We start from the raw sequence: 21,382 nt of genomic DNA on the forward strand, positions 1-21,382 counted from the left end.
CCCCCAATTAATAGTGTCCCCTATTTTGTACTAAAATACTTTGCATTTACTTTATATTTGTTCTTTATATATTTACATATTGTTTTTCTTGATAGAATCTAAGTTCCTTGAGAATAGAAATGGTTTCATTTTTTTTTTTGTCCTTATATGCCCATCATCTAGCATAATGTCTAGAACATAGTAGATTCTTGATAAGGACCATTTCATTGATATGTTTTTTGAATTTGAAGATATTCTCTTCTGGCAGGCAGTTAGGTGGCACAGTGGGCTGGACATGGAATTAATAAAACTTTCATGGCTTCAGAGACATATTGGCTAAGTGAGTCCAAGTAAGTCATTTAATCTCTGTCTTTCTCAGTTTCCAATGGGATATATGATGGGAATAATAATAATAATAATAGCATATACCTTCAAGGGTTGTTGTAAGTATCAAATGATATAATAATTGTAAGGCACTTAGTACAATATTTTTACTCTTACTTCCCTTCTTTTCCCTATCTCTTCTTCTCTCCACCATTTACTCCCCCCTCACTTCCCCCTTTGATTCCTTCCTTCCTTCCTTCCTTCCTTCCTTCCTTCCTTCCTTCCTTCCTTCCTTCCTTACAGCTTTTATTTTACAAAACTATGCATGAGTAATTTTTCAACATTGACCCTTCTAAAATCTTCTGTTCTAAAATTTCCCCTCCTTCCCCCCACCCCCTCCCCTAAATGGCAGGTAATCCAATACATTAAATATGTTAAAATATATGTTGAATCCAATATATGTATACATATTTATATAGTTATCTTGTGGCATAAGAAAAATCAGATCAAATAGGAGGAAAAAAACTGCTAAAGATAACAAAATGTAAGCAAACAACAACAGAACAAGTGAGAATGCTGTTTCGATCCACATTTAGTTCCCACAGTCCTCTCTCTGGGTGTAGATGGCTCTCTTCATCATTGAATAAGTGGAACTGATTTGAATCAGAAGATGAAAGTTCTAAGAAAATTCAGGTTTTTTTAAACAGTGTGTAATAATAATTATTATTATTTTCAGTTGCCTCCTTTGCAACCCATTTAGAGTTTTCTTGGATACTAGAGTAGTTTGCTTTTTCCTTTTTCAGCTCATTTAAGAGATGAGGAAAATGAGGCAATAGGGTTAAGTAAATTGCCCAGGGTGTTGCAGCTAGTGTTTGAAGCTCAATTTGAATTCAGGAAGATGAATCTATGATTTCAGGTCTGACACTCTCTATTCATGTGCTACCAAAATGCTCCTATTTTTTATTAGAGTATGTGGATTTATGAATCTGCCCAATCAGAATTTAGCTATAATTTTCCACCTGGTAACTAATCCCCCCTCCTTTTTAATGTGCTGTAATTCAGCTGGACTTGGGCATATGACCTTGAATTATAGATTTGAGAACTTCATGTTCATGTGATTTGAAAACTTATCTATTGGCAATGGGTTTGACTACACCCCATCCACATACACACATCCATACCTATTATCTATATATGTGGGATTCCAAACTGTTAACTGAGAAATTTGATACTCCACCCAAAAAATCTCCATTTAATCTCTTCCTTTCTAATTTTTAGATGAATTTCTTCTGTTCACATAGAAGTTTTAAAATTTCTTGTAATTAAAGCTATATATTTTGGTTTTTGTAATTGCTTTCTTTATTGTTTAGATAAGGATATCCTATCCATAACTATAAATGGCTTGCTTCTTTATTTTTTTTCCTATGGTATGATCTTTAATTATACATTGATATATTAATTTAGAATTTATTGTGCAATATGGCATTAGGTATGGGTCTACCATTCCTGTTTGATTTTTTTTGCCAGTTTGATTTTCAGTTTTTTAAGCAGTTTTTTTTTTGTCAAGTAGGGAATTATTTCCAAAGTAAACTATATTTTGGGGTTTATCAAGTAGTGGATTATTGAATTCCATTGCTTCTGTTCCTCCATTGTGTAGGACGATACTTTCATCTATTTCTTTATTTAAAAAAACCCAAAACTACTGGCATAAATTTTGATGGTGATTACTTTATAATCTAGTTTGACATCTGAAATACAATTCCCCTGTTGTCTCTATCTTTTTAAATTATTTTATCTAACATTTGAGATATTTTGTTTGTCCAAATGAATTTTGTTATTATTTTATTAAATTGTGTAAAATATTCCTTTAACAGTTTGGTATAACATTAAAAACACAAATTAACTTTGGTACTGTCATTTTTATTATATTTTCATGGCTCATCTATGAGTAATAAATAATCTTTCAGCTACTGTTGTCCTTTATTTCTTAAAGAAGTAATTTGAAATTAAATGTGTGTGTTCTTTGGTAGATTGATCTTTTGGTAGAGTAATCTTTGGTAGATTATATACTTTTGTTGTCTTTTATTATTAATTTGATTTTTGCTAGAATTGCCATTGATTTTTTTCCCCCTGAGGCAACTGGCAGTGAGTGACTTGCCCAGGGTCACATAGACAGGAAGTGTTAAGTATCTGAGGCCACATTTGAACTCAGGTCCTCCTGACTTCAGGGCTGGCGCTCTATCCACTGAACCAACTAGCTGCCCCTAATTGCTATTGATTTTTTAAAGGTTTATTTTGTAGATTGCAACTTTGCAGAAGTTATTAATTGTATCAGTTAGTATCTTTGATTATTCTTTAGGTTTTAATAAATAAAACCACCATGTCATCATCAGAGAAGAATAATGTTATCTTGTTTGTCTATCTTTACAACTTTAATTTCTATAATTTATTTATTGAGATCACTTTAATCCCATATTTTTTTTATAAAAGTATTATATTTAACTGCAAAAAAAAACTTAAAACAAGCTACATTGCCCCCAAATAGGGGGATAGTTAAGTAAATTATAGTACATACATGTATTTTTTTATTTAATAGTTTTTATTTACCAGATATATGCATGGGTAATTTTACAACGTTGACAATTGCCAAACCTTTTGTTCTAATTTTTCCCCTCCTTCCCCCCCTCCAGATGACAGGTTGACCAATACATGTTAAATATGTTAAAGTGTAGATTAAATGTAATATATGTTTACATGTCCAGACAGTTGTTTTGCTGTACAAAAAGAATTGGACTTTGAAATAGTGTACAATTAGCCTGTGAAGGAAATCCAAAATGCAGGCAGACAAAAATAGAGGGATTGGGAATTCTATGTAGTGGTTCATAGTCGTCTCCCAGAGTTCTTTCGCTGGGTGTAGCTGGTTCAGTTCATTACTGCTCTACTGAAACTGATTTGGTTTATCTCTTAATCCCATATTTTAAAAGAAAGTTTCTGGTATATTTTTATGACATATGATGCTTCATTTTTGTCTTAGACACTTTTTATATTCTAAAAAGTCTCTATGTCTATATTGTATAAGTTTTTTTTCTTTTTTACATAAATGAGTTTAGTGCTTTGTCAGTTTTTTCTGTAAAGTATTTTTTTTTTACATTGAGGTGATCATATGGTTTTAGATGCTTTGTTTTAATATGTTAACTTATGTTGAATATTTTCCTAATGTTGAAATGTTTTTACAACATGGTATGAACAGATTATAATGAATGATATCTTGGAAATTTTTTTTGTAGTTTGACAGGATTTTATTTAAAATTTAAAATTAATATTCACTTATGACATTGGCCCATTACTCTCTTTCTTTGCTTCATCCTTCTCAGGCTTAGGTATTAGAACCAATTTCATCTCATAAAAAGAGCTTAATAGCATGATTTCTTTCCTTAATTTTTGAGTATAATTTATGTAGTATGAATGCTATTTTTTCTTTAAAGTTTGATACAACTCTCCTGTGAGTCTATGAGGACAAGGAGGTTTTTTCCCCCCTTATGACAAGTTCTTTATAGTTAATTCTATTTCTTTTTCTGAGATTGGATTGATTAAGATATCTAGTTAGTTTTGGATATTTTTTATTTTTAAAGGAATTTCTCTATTTCTTTTGTATTCTTATTTTATTGATATATAACTATGTATTTTGTGTTCTTATTTTATCAGCATATAACTGTGTATAGTAGGCTTTGATGATTTTCTGAATGCCTTCTGCTTTTGTTATGATTTGTTTTGATTTTTTGCTCTTTTTAATGAGATTAGCTAGGAGTTTATCAATTGCTAGTCTTTTTTCAAATGTTAGTTATAAAATTTCTCTTCTCATTTTTAATATTTCTTATTTTGTACTTTTTTAAAAGTTTGCTTTTTGTTGGTGTTCTAGTTTCCTATGAAGATGAATATTTGGTTCATTAATCCTCTCATTTTCAATTCTGTTAACATGTATTTTTAAATGTAATTTTCACCCCAACAACTGTTTTAAGTACATCCTAGAAATTTTCATATGTTGTTTTAATCATTTTTATTTTCTTTCACATAATTATTAATTGAGTAGGTCAAAGAATCAATTACAAAACCAATTTATCTCTACAACATGTTTTATTTCATCAAGTATTAATCCATTTTCCTTCATCTTACAATATTTATTCAGAGATGTTTGTATTTGTTTAGATGATCTGGAGGCCCTATTACCTGCTGTTTGTTTATCTTCTTCTGTTCAAAGTTTTTAACTGAATTTTCTTCTTTCTAATATTCAGTTGTTAAAATTGTGAGAAAACCTTATTGCATTGTTTGAACCTATCTGAACTTCTTTACCAATTGTTTAGATACCTTTCACTAATGACCTACATTATGCTGAACAGAAACTCAGTCACGTGTAAAGACTGATGCAAGGAATTTTCTCACCATTACATCTCAAATAATTAATATGTCTTATTTGAAAACTAATGCCATATTGATCAGTTAGTGTTTCCTTGTTCCTTTGATTGTTTACAGATACTTGGGGGAATGGGACACCCCTTTTTAAATTTGGGGAATTGCACCTGCTTGCTCTCCCCCTTCCACCTAAGAAAATTCTTAATGTTTGCTCTAATTAGAAATCAGATTATGTAATTTTATATCTTGATTAATTGCTTTTTAAAATTAATTGGGTCTTATTTGATTGTTTTTAATGCATAAAAATCTGTCTCCTGAATCTGGGATCCAGTGCCAAAGCTAAGGAAGTTGACTATTCCTGATTTGTTATGCTACTGGCATGTATTGCTTAATTAAGTCAATATGTTTGGAAACTTGAACCTTTGGTTCCTCAGTCATTTCAGCTTTCACTTGCCACAAACTTCTGACATTCTTTTCCCTCATTTGTAAAAATAAAGGAGATAATTAAAGCTGTGGTCCCTGAGGTGTGGTCTGGGCTTCCTGGAAAGCTATAGATTAACTCTAAGAGCAATGATCAACTAGTCAGAGAATGGAAGATGGTATTTATATACCATATTTCCTATAATAGCCAATTTAACTCCAACATGATCACAGTTGTCCTTCATTTATTACTTCTGTATTCCTTCACCTCTTGTAGTTGTGCAAACTCTCAATCTTTTCCCTTCTAAGGTGAGTGTTAGATCTTTAAAGTAATCAAAACTCATCCCTTTGGGAACCATTATATAGGTGCCATTGGGAAAAAAAAATCATTCCTCAATGCCAATCAGTGGAAAAAATAATCAAAAGAGTAAAAAAAAAGTTTTGAAACCACTGGGTTAGAGGATTTCTAAGATTCCTTCCAATTCTGTGGCCCTTAGTTTCTATGAATGAGTCAATCAAGAAATATTTATTAAGCAATCACTATGTACTAGTTACTACTATTCAAAGACAAAAAGTGAAATAGCCCCTGCTCTCACAGAGCTTTTAGACCATTTTTTAGGTACAACTTTTTGGACAGAAACATTTAAGTAGATGTTTGAACAAAGATTTAAACTGAATTATATTACAGTTCTACTGTTTGCTACTGCTTAACCAGGACTGGTATCTCTGTCTGCTTTTTGTTTGTGTCCAGAGTAAGAGGCACTTAAAATTGAATTATCAATGATTGAGTATATGGGTCTTTCTGATTGTATTCACCAAACAAAATATAAAAAGTTGAAATATTATTCAACGCAAATAACAGACATTTATTTAGTAAATGCTATGTTTAAGACCTTGTCCTAGGGCTAGGCACTGGTTATATAAAAATGAAAATCAACACCTTTGAGAAGCTTACAACCTAGCAGAAAGGAATCAAACATATACATAAATAATTTTAGTACAAGTTGGAGTATGGCCAAATCTGTCAGAAAGGTCAAATGGTATAGTATGGAAAATTTGAGGAGGAAAGCATCACTTTTACCTCAGGGGTGGATCAAGGAAGGTTTTATGAAAGATGTAGCATATGAATGCATCCTTAAAGGAAAAGAAAGATTTTGACAGGCAAAGATATAGGGAAATCTACTCCAGCATGAGGAATAGTATATGCAAATGAAATAAATGGAAGTAGACAGGAAGATATTAGAGGCATGGGAAGTTCAATTTGACTAGACAGTAGAGTATGTGCATGTGAGTAACACAAATGTCTAGAAATGAAATTGGGGAACAAACATTATTTGACCATTTTAAACCATTTTAACCATTATTTCATACTAACCAAGCTTCGTTTTATCCTCCAATTGGACAAGTAATTGAAAGTTGACTTATACTTTCCATTATTTGTCTTATTTTTAATATGATTCTTTCCTTGTTACTGTCTTCCCTTTTCCTTTTCTTTTTTATTTAATGAAATACAAAATGAGATGGAAAAAGCCCTTTTCTTTTCTTTTTGATTTCACTTGAGCCTTCCTCTTTTTCCCTCTTGGTGCTAGTACAGATAGAGCACCAGGCTTACAGTTCAGAAGATTCATCTTCATGAATTCATATGTACCTCACTCACTTATTAGTTGTGTGACCCTGGGAAAGTCACTTAACTGTTTTTGTCTTAATTTCCTTTTCAGTAAAAGAGAAGGAAATGGCAAACTACTCCATTATTTGTCAAGAAAACCCTAAAAAATAGTTGAAACATGACTGAAAAATGACTAAGTAAGACTTTCTCTTCCATTCATTTTACTTTTACTTTTTTCCAATGGGTGGTCATAAATATATGAAGTAAAAGAATGAAGAATAAAAGAAACAAAATGATTCAAATTTACTTTTTAAAGCTATCTTTGGTAAAAATATATTACTCAGTTTTACTTAAATTCAGTGTTCTTTTTTTTTTTTTTTTCAATGATGAGCTCCTAGTGGATTGGGACTACATATAGCTTTTGTTCTTACTAGGACAGGATCATCCAGTAGAATATAAACTCAGGGGGGGTGAGGGCAGTAAGTATCTCTTTTTGTCCCCTGTGCTTTGTATAATGCCTGATCTTATGGGTAGTTTTCATACATGCTTATTGCTTGCTCACTTTAGCTACAACAAAATTCTCACTTATTAGATATATTTTAATAAGTTTAAATTATGCAAGGAAGTAAGACTGAAAGACAAGAAACAGTGGAAAGAGCATTGAATTTGGGTAGGGAATGTGGGTTCTAATCTTGAACTTGTTCTTTATGTGACCTTCACCAAGCTTCTTTACTTCTCAAGGCTTTTATTTCTCTACAGTCTTACACATTCTTTCTAGCTCTAGCTCCTATCATCCTAGGAGTATTTATCTAGGGTAGATAACTGACCTTAATTGTATCAAAAATACATTTATAGATAGGAATAACAATTCTACCTCCTAAATAATAATCACTACAATCATTGCATGAAGAAATGCTTGCAGATATCAATGAATAAAATACAGATTTCTAGGGAAAATCTGGTTTCTAAATAGGTAGAAAGGTGATAGACAAGAATGAGAAACTGTAGGGCAGAGTAGAAAATTGGTAGGAGAAAAAAATTGGTTGGGTTTATAACCATACATTCTTTATTTACTCATTCAACAAATTCTTACTTAGAACCTGTTTTATGCCCTATACTAAGCACAAATATAGACAAAATAAGCTCTTATTTCAATAATGGTTCATGTTTATTTAGAGCCTTAAGTTTTGCTAAATACTTTCCATCCTATATGTCCTACAACAACCACATGAAGTAGGTGATAGTATTTTTTTTGGGAGTGTGTGAGTCCTGAAATCAATCAATAAACATTTATTAATTATCTGTATAGTATTAGGATCTGGAACTGTAAGGACAAAAGAGAAAGAACTCCCCTCTTCCCCCCCCCCCCCACGATGGACTTACATTCTATCTATGTACAAAACAGACCCAAGGTTTTAACATGGGTAGATTTTATTTCCAGAGAAAATGAGGTTTAGAGATATTTTGAATGACTTATCCAGGATGATATACTGATTAAGAGTCTGAGTGGGATTCAAACTGAGGTCCTCTTGATGTCACATCTTGCACTCTATTCACTAATGCAATCTGCTTACAATCTAGTAAGAGAAAATGAATAAAAAATTAATTTAAAAAACCAAAGTAGATAAATGCAGAAAAGTACATATTGCTATGAGATCCAATGAAGGAGGAGTTGCTTCCAGTTGGGAAAACTTCATAGGAGAAGTAACACTGGAATAGTTCCTTGAAAGGTTTATAAAGAACAATATGTATAAGGACATGAGAAAGCCCTGAATTTATTCTGGGGACAATGAGGGGTCTGGCTAGATGCTCAGTGGATAGAGTGTCTGAGGTTGGAATCAGGAAGACCTGCATTGAAATCTAGATTCAGATATTTAGTAACTGTGTGACTCTAGGCAAGCCACTTCACTTCAATTTGACTCAATTTTGTCATTTATAAAATGGGAATACTAATACCACCTACTTCTCAGGATCAAATGAGATAATAATTGTGAAGCACTCAGTATAGAGCCTGGCACATAATGAGCACTTTATTCATGCTATCTATTATTATGAGTTATTATTATAAGATGTAGAGTAATATGAAGAGGAATGTAAGATAAAGTTGAGGGATTAGATTTGAACCAAATTGGGGAAGGCTTTGAATATCAGATTAAACACTTCCTTGCAAAGGGTATTTAGGCTAGAGAAAGTAGAATGTGCTATGTGAGGATGGTAATTAAAAGATATTATCTAGATTAAAGGCCAAAATCAGTTTGTCCCGACCATAGCCTCCTTGAGACCAGGGGATACATGGTAGTGGGAAGAGACAAAAAATGGAACTGTCTAAAATTAATCTTTTTTTTTTTTTTCAAAGGTGAAACATGCCGGAGTTTTATTGACCTGGCTCCAGCATCAGAGAAAGGTAAGAAGTATCTGAATTCCAATTTTCAAAATGAGTGCTATAATCCTCTGTTGGGAGAATCTCTCCTGAGTTAATCTCTCTATGTACCCATATTCTTCCATACCTTATTGTGTCTCAAGTTGTGTCTTAAATAACTGTCATTCCTCACAGGATCTGTCAGAATTGTGAACATCACACTCCCCATTTCCATGAGCTCTTGGTTCTGATTAGCCTCATTATACCAACCCAGTACAGCCTTGTTGTATATCTTGGTATTTCTGACCTTTATCTTTCTGTCTGAAACTTCAGGAATAATTGGTATGGCAGAGTTACCTTGTCAAAAGGCAGACAAAGACAGGGGTATGTGTCAATGACTGGTCATCTGTAACATTCACATTTCAAAGTCACCTTTTTCCAGTTAAAAGTTAGTCATGCAACTTGGGTCTTGTTGAGAAAAAAAGACAGTGCATAAGATTAAAATGGCAAAAGTAGATCTGAATTCAGAATGAGTGACAAATGTGTGGTTTCCAGTACATTCATTTATAGTTTTTCTTTGTATCCAGTGAAGTAATTTCCAAGCTAAGGAGTTAAGGATGGGTCATTTTTTGGTAGTATTTTATTTGTCCAAATACATGCAAGCAATTTGATATAGATTAAATATGTACAATTCTTCTAAATATGCCATATTCATCATGTTGCACAAGAAAAATATGAAAAAAAACAAGCAAGCAGCAATAAGAAAAAGGTGAAAAACTTTGCTTTGATCTACATTGAGTCTCCATATTTGTATTCTTATAAATTTGAATCAATTTTTGTGCAAACAAAAACAAATTTTGTACAAACAAAAAAAGAATTTTTGTACAAACAAAAAAAACAAAATAAATTTGAATCAATGTTTGTACAAACAAACAAAAAAAAGATAAGATTAGAAGGGAAGCAATAAAATTTGGGGAAAAATTTACATGCAGGGGTTCTGATAAAGGCCTCATATCTAACTATATAGGGAACTGACTCAAATTTATAAGAATTCAAGTCATTCTCCTATTGATAAATTCATAAAAGATATGAACAGACAATTTTCAGATGAAGAAATTAAAGCCACTTCTAGTCATATGAAAAAGTGCTCTAAATCACTATTAATCAAAAAAATGCAAATTAAGACAACTTGAGGTACTGATTCACACCTCTCAAGTTGGCTAAGATGATAGAAAAATATAATGATGAACGTTGGAGGGGATGTGGGAAAACTGGGACACTGATACATTGTTGGTGGAGTTATGAATTGATCCAACCATTCTGGAGAGCAATTTGGAGCTATGCCAAAAGGGCCATCAAACTGTCATACCCTTTGATTCAGCAGTGTCCCAAATAAAACATAAAAAAGGAAAAAGGAACTATGTGTGTAAAAATGTTTGTATCAGTCCTTTTTTATTAAAATTTTTTATTTTCAAAACATATGCACAGATAACTTTTCAACATTGACTCTTGCCTAGCCTGTAGTAGCCATTTTTTGTAGTGTCAAGAAACTAGAAACTGATTAGATGCCCATCAGTTGGAGAATGGCTGAATAAATTGTGTTACATGAATGTTATGGAATATTATTGTTCTATAAGAAATGAACAGCAAGATGATTTCAAAAAGGCCTGGAGAGACTTACATGAGCTGATGCTAAGTGAAGTGAGTAGAATCATGAGAACATTGTACACAGCAACAACAAGATTATAAGGTGATCAATTCTGATGGACATGGCTCTCTTCAATAGCAAGGTGATTCAGGCCATTTCAAATGGTTTTGTGATGAAGAGAGTTATTTGCATCCAAAGAGAGGACTGTGGGGACTGAGTGTGGATCACAACATACTATTTTCACTTTTTTGTTGTTGTTTGCTTGCATTTTGTTTTCTTTCTTATTTTCTCTTTTTGATCTGATTTTTCATGTGCATCATGATAATTGTGGAAATATGTATAGAGAAATTGCAGATGTTTAACATATTGGATTACTTGCCATCTGGAGTAGGGGGTAAGGAGAAGGGAGGGAAAAATTTGGAACACAGGGTATTTCAGGGGTAAGTGTTAAAAATTGTTTATGCATATGTTTTGAAAATAAAAAGCTTTAATTAAAAAAAGAAATAAGACTTTTATCAGGAACACTGGCTGTAACCCCCCCCCCCAAGCTTTCTGCTTCCCTTCTAATCCTGGTTGCATTGGTTTTATTTGTGCAAAAACTTTTAAATTTAATGTAATGAAAATTATTCATTTTGCATTTCACAATATTCTCTAGCTCTTCTTTGGCCATAAATTCCTCTATTCTGCACAGATCTGAGAGGTAGACTATCCCTTGTTTTCCTAATTTGCTGATAGATTCACCCTTTATATCTCTTATCATGAACCCTTTTTAACTTCTCTTGGTATATAGTGTTAAATGTTGGCCAATGCCTAGTTTCTGGCACACTATTTTCCAGTTTTCCCAACAATTTTTGCCTAATAGTGAATTTTTGATCCCAGAAGCTGGAATCTTTGGGTTTGTCAAATACTGGATTACTATAGTCATTTTGTTTTTAGACTTTTGTTTCTTGTGAACTTATTTCATCAATCTGCTATTCAGGATAGGTCATTGTTGAAGAGGCCTTCAGATGATGTATCGTTGAAATATTTCTTTCCTGAGTCTCAATTTATCTGTGTTTCTCATCCTGTTTCATTTCTAGACTTGATATTTGAGACTCCTAGAATTGGATAAGAGGAAGGTTGTTAGATCACAGGCATATTTCACCAAACTTCTCATTTTCCAGATGAAAAAAACCCCAAAAGGGATTAAGTGACTCTAAGGCCTTGGAGCTAATATTTGGCTGATCTGGGATTTCACACAGGTTCTTTAACTCCCAAACTAGCACTTTTTCTACAGGTTGCCTTCTATTCATTTAACTCAATTCTATTAGATGAGCCTTTTATCATGACACTAAGGGAAGCATAAAAGCAAAAGGAAGACAGTTTCTGTCCATGAAGAATTTACATTTTACTGGGAGTAGGGCTGGGGCTAGGGAACATAATACATAAACACATAACGATTTCAAGGATTTGGATGGAGAAAACCGAGGGACCAGGAAAAGAGGTATTTGAGCTAAGACTTGAAGATTCCAAGAGGTGGAGTAGAAAAGAGAGGATATTCCAATTAATCACGCAAAGTCTTTATTAAGCACTCATGGACACCATGCACTTATGCTGGCTGCTGGGGATTCAAGGAACTCCACTCCCCCAATCCCTGAAATAATCTTTCATTTCAAGGAGCTTGTATCATAGAGGACCTCTAGAACGGAGAAATCATGTAACCGGATCCATATACATGCATGGGAAATATTCGGCAGCTTTATGATGGATTGGTTGGAGAAGGGAAGCCCTTGAAGTAGTGATGGGGATGGGCATCTGAGACTGGGTGGTAGCCATGGGAATAGGGAGCCTGTAGAGGTAGAATTGATGGGATTTGGCAACTGATTGGATATGAAAACTGAGGGAGAAGACAGCATGTAAGAGAACACACAGATTTCAGAAATGGGAGACTGGGTGATTGTTGGATTGTTACCACCGACAATTGTGGGAAGGAGAAGAAAATTTAACAATGATCAGATGATCTTGAGACTTGCTGAGTCTAAAGTGTCAATGTGATATTAACATCAACTACTTTTCTCCCTTCACTTTGTAAACTGGTGGCCTTCTTAAAGGTTCATGTGAAGCTGAGAGCCTCTTGGATCTGCTCATCTCCAGGGCTCTTAAGAAACCTGCATTTTAGAACTCATGCTCCCTGAAAAGACTTGAGCTAAGAAAAGAGTTTAAAAGGCCTGTCCCCTGTATTTTGAGCTTTCTAGAGCCTTGCTTTCCTCTCTTAGCTGCTTTAGAGTTCTGTCAGTGCTGGTCCAAATCTGGCAGAAGAATACATGTTTATGTACATGTATCTGCCCTCATAAATAGGAAACTTTCATTCCTATTCTCCTGCCAAGGGAAAAAAAAAAGGAGTTTGTCTATAGATATTTTCCAGGGCTTGTGATTGGACTCTTAGGATTTAACAATAATACCTAAGTTTTTAAACTTAAAACTGTTCATAGGGAATTTTATCTGAGTTTGAATTTCTGGGTTTTGCACTAATTTGCTTAATGACACAGAAGAAATGCATTATTATTTTATTTTATTTTTATTATTATACCTTTTTATTGACAGAGCATATGCATGGGTAATTTTTCAACATTGTCCTTTGCAATCATGTCTTTTCCCCTCCTTCCCTCCACCCTCTCCCCTAGATGGCAGGCAGTCTTATACATGTTAAACATGTTAAAGTATATCTTAAATACAATATATGTGTTCTGATCCATATACTTCTCTTATTGCCCAAGAAAAATCGGATTTAGAAAGGTAAAAATAACCTGGGAAGAAAACAAAAATGCAAACAGTCCACACTAATTTCCCAGAGTTCTTTCACTGGGTGTAGCTGATTCTGTCCATCACTGATCATTTGGAACTGAATTAGATCCTCTCATTGCCAAAGATGGCCACTTCCATCAGAATACATCCTCATGCAGTATTGTTGTTGAAGTATATCATGATCTCCTGGTTCTGCTCATTTCACTCAGCATCAGTTGATGTAAGTCTCTCCAAGCCTCTCTCTATTCATCCCATTGGTCGTTTCTTACAGAACAATAATATTACATAACATTCATGTACCATATCTTATTCAGCCATTCTCAAACTAATGGGCATCCATTCAATTTCCAGTTTCTTGCCACTACAAAAAGGGCTGCCACAAACATTTTTGCACATGTGGGTCTCTTTCCCTCCTTTAACATCTCTTTGGGATATAAACCCAGTAGTAGCACTGCTGGATCAAAGGGTATACACAGTTTGATAACTTTTTGAGCATAGTTCCAGGTTGCTCTCCAGAATAGTTGGATCCATTCATAATTCCACCAACAATGTATCAGTGTCCCAGTTTTCCCACACCCTCCAACATTTGTCATTATCTTTCCCTGTCATTCTAGCCAATCTGACAAGTGTGTAGTGGTATCTCAGAGTTGTCTTAATTTGTATTTCTCTGATCAATAGTGATTTGGAATACCTAGAAATGCATTATTATTAATGATAATAGTAACAGATACATGGCACTTTAAGATCTGGAAAGCACTTTAAGTAGCTTATCCCATTTGATTCCAATTCTGTTGGGTGTTACAGATGTTATTGATTTTTTTCACTAGGTAGAAGAGGCCATTCTTTGCCTCATTTCTTACCTAGCCTAATGACTGAATAGATGCTTCCTCAGTCAAACTGAGACCTGTTAAAGACCTCAGCTTAAAAAGACCAAGACCTCCCCCTATATCCAAGGTCATTTCCAGTCATTCTGATGTATATCTTGACACTGGATCCAGTTGGTTCTGAAGGAGAAAGTGAGGCTGCTAACTTTGCACAGGTCATCCTTGCTTTGATCCAATTCACTTGCATGTCATGGCATCACCTCCCTAATGTCATGGTTCTCTAGGAGAATGAAGGGCAAACAACAGATGGTATGTCCTTTCTACAGATGAGGAAACACCAATCCATCAACAAGCAATTATTAAATGCTCTCTCTCTGCCAGGCACCATGCTAAGCACTGGGGATACATAGAAAGACAAAAACATGAGAGATCAAAATTTTTTTCGGGTCACTTAGCTAGTGAAGCAGGATTTGCTCCCAGATATTCCTGATTTAAATCCAAGCCTCTATTTATTACATCACATTATTTTTTTTAATTACCATTTCCCTCAATTTCTCTGTGAAATATAAAGGAGACCTAGACTAAAAGACTGAAGGTTTCTGGCACCTGTGCTTCTCTCCTCCATGGCCACAAGATCCCATCCAGCATAATCAAACATCTGCTGAGCCCAGCAGGAAGAATATAGGCAGCAGATGTGGGATTCCTGATGCTTTTTCTGCATCACAGATGTTAAATTAGAATGGATCTAGAAGCCCTATAGTCCAATTCTCTCATTATGCTATGGGGAAACAGATCTGGAAAGGTGGAGTGATTTAGCTAAGACCATTCTACTGTCATGTTCTCTATGCCAGACATGTGCATCTCTGCATATGGTAATCTCAGGATCAGGGGATCATTTTCTTTAGAGATACAAAATGCAGACAGAACTATGGAGAAACAAATACTGTTGAGATTTCTGGGAGCAGGCATAGATAGCACAGTAGGGTACAGTGTGTAGAGTGTGGGTAGTAGATTATTAACTGCTTTGATTGTCTCTTTGGTTCTTATGAAGTTCATGGATAGAAGTTGTTCTAGAAGTCAATGTAATTTTAATTCCTCAAGTATTCATCATGCATCTGCTACCTTCTAGGCACAGAAGGACACAAAGAGAAATTAAAAAAAACTATTTTTACTCTCAGGAAATTTATATTCTACTTGGGGAAACAATATGTACTTAGATTGTTTACACAATATATAAAGCATAAATATAAAATCTTTCATGGGGTGGAGAGGGGCATGAACACCAATCACAGAGGGGATCAGGAAAGGTATCCTGTAAGAAAGGGCACCTACATTGTTCATTAAAGTTATCTAGACTGAGATAAAGAGGGAGAACTTTCCAGGCATTGGTGGGATAGCATGTGCAGAAGTATAGATATGTAAGATGGGATGTCATGTGTAGGAAACAAAAAGTTCTCAAATATGACAGGAATATAAAGTTTATGAAGGGGAGTAATGTGCAATCAGTCAGGAAAGATAGGTTGCAGCCAGATTGTGAAAGGTTTTAAATGTCAAATGAGAGTTTTGTAGGAGAATAAATTGGAATATATTTAACTGGCAGTACTAGTTATTTCCACCTGTTTCCATTAAAACAAGGTTGATGTGAGTGGAGGATGGGGGAAGGTAAATACAAATACATAAAAAAGAAACAGCCATGAAAGCAGGGTAAGTTTCACACCAAATGTCCTTGATTTTGCACAATGCAGGCTTTGAGGAACGGAATCATGCTGAAAAAACTCACAATAGATGTATTTATAAGCCATGTCAGTTCATTAATATATAGTGAGGGATATACACTTTAATACTTAATATTTTTGCCTGGTAGAATACCTTAGTAGGAATTTAATAAATTGAGATATACATATATACCTATGTGTGTGTATGTAGGAGAGAAAGATAGAGAGAGAGAGACAGATGGAGAGAGAGGATAGAAGAAAGAGGGGTAGGGGAGAGAAAGAGAAGTAGAAGAAGAGGGAAGGGGAAGAGAGGGAAGGGAAGGCAACTTATCACTCCTGGTACTACAGGACTTGGAAGCCCTTTCTCTCGTCATAGAATTCTCACACAACTCTCCTTAAGTGTAGTATTTCTGTTAATAGGTTGTTCTTTTAGGTTCCTCATGTCTACTTTTCTCCAGTCAGCTCTCTTCTCTACTGCCAGAGCTCCTATTTCTTCCTTCAGTAACTGTCTCTATCTATTACTACTTGGAGTATTTTTTCTCCCTCAAGTGGGCCCTGAACTCTCTCGGTGCCTTTTTCCGAGTGGGTAAATCCCCTTTAGAGATATTTGAGTGTTAGGGTGAGAGAACTCTTGCCAGAACTTTCACAAAGTGTACATGAGCTCCTATCCTAAGGACTTGGTTGCTTAAAAAACTTATCTAGAGAATATCTGATTATGTGCTTGTCCAATGAAGGTTCTCCTTTTAATTCCATTAGAGAAAGGTATTTCCACATCTCAAAGGGATATTTTAATGGCTTATTTCCATTCTGGGCTGGGTGAGGATGATCAAAGACCAACTCTTCTACACTTGGAAAAGTAAATAATTGATCCTTCTTACGGGGGAATTTAAAGACCCTTTTGCAGTGTTCCCTTCCCCGTGTCTATTGTGGAAATGTTCAAATAATTTGGCAGGAATCTCAGACCGCCACAATAATCCCAAAAGAAAATCTCCTTTCTCCATCATTTAACAAATTGGATCATAATTAAGAAAGGAACATAGTGATGGAAATAAAAAAAATCTGGATTTTAAAACTCTGCCATTTAAGTTGGATGAATCAGTTCATCAATCTGAACTTCAATTCTGTCTATTAAATGAACTAGATGATCTGAAGGTCCTTTCCCAATTCTGATATTCTGTGTTTCTATGAAGCTTCCAGAAGAAGCTAGTGATTTGTTTAGAGTCATCCACATAGAAAGCAGTTGAGCCTGTGGAACCTGGCATTCAGTCTAATAGAGGAATTGTGCCTGATGAAATGGACCATGTCAATCATTTTCTGTTGAGGACCTCTGCCCATTTTGGGGCACAGATCCTGCTTCTACTACCTGGTAATAAATGTGAGTTTGCCTGTAAAGCTAATGGAAAGGGGAGGCAGGCACTGGCCGAGATGGATTTTGGATATTTACTTTAGCTGGAGACCTTGCTGTGTATGTGTGAAACCAGCCAGTTAGAACTGAACTTTAAAAATACTTTGACTCATCTATCTTACCTGTTTCCAAGTGAGCTGGGGATTCCAGAAGCCCCTAGCCTGCAATTTTTGTGAAACAATTTCCAAAGCTTGTATGTTTCATTTATTTAATATTTCAGAAATGTGTAACAATATGATGGGTTCTGCCGCCACAATCTTGATTCTTGCGTGAATCATTTCTCACTTCAATTCCTATAATAGTCTCTTGTTGGTTCCCTTACTCTTTCCCTTCTACGCCTGAAATCGATTTACAATTCCACTGTTCACTTAATTTATTTAGTACATTTTATTGATTGATGCCATAGAACCAAAATGTGAATAGATCAGAACATGTTCAGCAGAAAAAAAGCAAAAGAGAAACTCACTTCCAAAGCAGCCCTAGAGCTTGACAACAGAATCTGGTGGTGGGATTTACTTCTCCAGAATGCAAGGTCATCACAGAACCTAGCATCCCTGCAGAGTCCTGTTTCTACAACAGGACAAGGATTTTCATCATTGGCTTTTCTAATTCTTAGTCCTTGCTTTCTGCTGCTGCACCCCATTTCTTTCAAGAAATCTGTTCGTACTACCTTATTTTATAGTTCTTTCCCAGAACTATAAAAGTCTGCCTTGCCTTTCTGCAAAAATCCCATAGAATCTGAGAGCTGGAAGGTAGCTCAGAAACCATGAACAATATCAGTCACCCATGAGACAGTGGAGTGTACTAGCAGGACTCAGAATCAGACTCAGAATCCCAGGGTTTGTATCCTGGCTCTCTTCTTTACTAACCATGTGCTCTTAGTCAGGTCACATCACTTTTCTGGGCCTTAGTTTCCTTACTTGAATAATGGAGATAATCTATACTCTTATATTACTTACTTCCCAAGGTAGTTATGAGGAAAACCTTGAAGTCTTATTCTAAGTGCATGTTAGCTTTATGTCTGGGAGAAATTCAAATCAGCCCATTTCTTTTCTTCTAGCACTAGAGTGTAAGCTCCTTGAAGGCAGGAATAATATTTTACTCCTCCAGAGAGCAGGGTTCTCATCCTGATTCATCTTTGTAAGGAGTGACCTGCCTGCCTCAGGAGGTAATCCTAAAGGTCTTCCGTTAAACCAGACAAACACTTATGAGGGATTTATATGGGCAAGGATATAAGGTCAATATGTATATTTAGGATTTGAGGCAGATTTTGTACAAGATGACTTCAAAGGGTCCTACAGATTATGTGATCCTTTCATTGCTCTCACACAGCAGAAACTCAATAAATATATGAACAAATGATCAATCTAGTTCATCCCCTTTGTTTTTCGGTAAGGAAATGGAGGCTTAGAGAGAATAAAAATCCTGCCAGATCACGAAGTAGTTAGTGGCAGAAACTTGGACTAGAACGCAAATTTCTTCAATCCTGCTCTAGAGTTCTTTCCATCATCCCGCAGTGGGGGAGGCATTTTATATTAGCTCTTTTATTTCTAAATCTCTAGATCCCTCTAATTATGAGATCTTATTAAAGGTAATTAAATCCCAAGTCTAGTTGAGGACTGTTCTAAAGGATAGCAACATTTAATAATTGCTCTGGTTGCTCAAATTCCAATTAGTCAAGATTATCTTTCAGGTAATTAGTTGTCTGGGTAGTCTCACCCCTACATATTCTTCCAGCATAGTTTATTAACTCTAAATAGTGACCAACTTTCATTTCTTAGACTAATCTGTTAAGTGCAAATAGAAGTAATTTAGATTTCAAAATGTCTGCTTGATTGTTATCATAATGCCTTGGACAACTGCCTTGCTTGGATTCAGGGGAGTCTCTCTGAAGCTTAGGAAAATTATCAATTTTTGTAAACAGAATACAAGAGATTAGATGGAGAAGTGCCCTGGAAGGTCACCTTCTTTGTTCTCTGGTGGTCCCCAGGACTGAATTCTTTTTGCTATAATTTCTCACAAATTTTCAAAACTCATCTTCTATTTCTCTTGTGTCTTCTTTGATGGAGCATTCACTAGGGCCCACAATCCTCATATTCTGGTGAAAGGAATATCTCTTTTTGAGCTTTTGACTTCCTTTTCTGAATTCCACTTTTACTCCTTATCAGCCACTTAATCACAAAAGCATTTCTCTCACAAAAAGGGTTCTGTCTTTGCCACATTTTTTTTTTTTTGCATCTGTCTACATTTTAACCTTCCTCCTGTCACCACTTTAAATCAAGCCCTCATTGTCTCTTACCTGTACTGGTACAATAGCTTTCTAAATGGACTCTCCATTTCCAGGCTCTGACATCTGCAATCCATCCTTCATCCAGTTAGTTGTCAGATTAATATTCCTAATGCACATGGCTTATTATGCCACTTCAATGCTCACAAACTTTGATCAGCTCCCAACTGCCCATTCTATTTCCTGCTGGGTTGTACTCTTTGACTTCTCCCCCATGGCCCACACCTAGTAACTTCAACGCCTCCTACTTTTTCAGTTTTCTTTCAGTATCCTTAGATTGTAAACTCCTTGAGGGCAGGGACTATCCTTCCTTTTCTGTATCCTATCCCAGTACTGAGAACAGTGCCCAACACTAGTAGGAAACTTACATATTTATTGATTATTGACTTTTGACTACAAAATATAATTTGAAACTCTAAAGCTGGTATTCATGGCCACTCACACTCACTGAAAAATACCTTTCTAAATTTATTTTAAATGAATCCCCTGCTACAGACTCTATGCTACACTTTAACTGGAAATTTTTTTTCTACTTCACACAACCTGCACTTCTTTTTGTAAATGCTCCAAATATTTACATTATTACTTATATCTTTGCTCTTCTACCCCTAATTTCTGTGTGTGAATGCCCTATATACCCAAAAGCTCAACTCAATTGCATTTTTTATGTCTTCTCTGATCCACTCACTTAATAGTCATCTCTCCCTCATATCTTATAGTGTTTTGTACCATTTACATTATTCTATGAAACTATTTTCTTTAATTTATTACTTAATTAAGTTTAAATACACTTGGATCTTTTAATCTCTCCTACTAAAGCAGCATTGGGTTTGGAATCAGGAAGACTTTTTCATTTCAAATCCTGCCTCAGACACTTATAATTATGTGCACTAACCATTTGCCTCAGTTTCTTCTGTACAAAAAAAAAAAATGCTGTAGAAGAAACTGACAAACCACTCCAGTACCTTTGTCAAATGGGATTACAGAGAGTCAAATGTGACTGAAATGATTGAACAACAATAAACCAGATTGTTTGAACTTTCTGATCAGTCACTTAAAATTCCCTTGGATTTGTGAATAATTTTGGAATTTGATTTAAGGAATCTGTGGTCAAATTGTTAGGAAGTTTTGTTTTGTTTTGTTTTTTATAATCAATTGTAAAACAAACGTTCTGATCATTCTTCTACCTTGGTAGGGATTCTTTAACTTTTTTGAGGTTGAAGACCCTCTTGCCAATCTGCCGAAATTTTGTCATTCCATTCTCGGAACGTTTCTTTTAAATGCATAAAATAATATACAAATTATACTGAAATATAGTTATCACATTTTGTGAAAAAAAAAAAAAAAAACAGTTCATGGAACTCAGGTTAAGAGATTTTACTCCATAGATTCATTTATCTCTCTTCTGGCTTGATAGTCCCTATAGAGACATATCTAAAGAGGGAAGGAAACAAACATTTATTAAGTGACTACTATGTGTCAGGTACAGTGCTAAGTAATGTGACTTTGCAGGAATGATGTAAACTTTAACCAGGCCATCCAGTCACTATTGTCAAAAAGAATGTGAATTTTAACTGAGCCCATCCTGTTCCTGTTGTCAATCTTATCACACACAAAGGGA

General features: G+C 34.8%; 1 protein-coding gene across 1 annotated transcript in view; it reads left to right on the forward strand.

Moving 5' to 3' along the window:
• Positions 1–21,382, forward strand: part of GSG1L (GSG1 like) — a 370,570-nt gene that overhangs the window by 76,993 nt on the left and 272,195 nt on the right. Inside the window, exon 2 of the mRNA XM_074282771.1 lies at positions 9,096–9,143. Within this exon, the coding sequence (XP_074138872.1) occupies positions 9,096–9,143 (48 nt within the window). The remainder of the gene's footprint in view (positions 1–9,095; positions 9,144–21,382) is intronic.

This window comes from Sminthopsis crassicaudata, chromosome 1 (assembly GCF_048593235.1).
Source record: "Sminthopsis crassicaudata isolate SCR6 chromosome 1, ASM4859323v1, whole genome shotgun sequence".
NCBI lineage: Eukaryota > Metazoa > Chordata > Mammalia > Dasyuromorphia > Dasyuridae > Sminthopsis > Sminthopsis crassicaudata.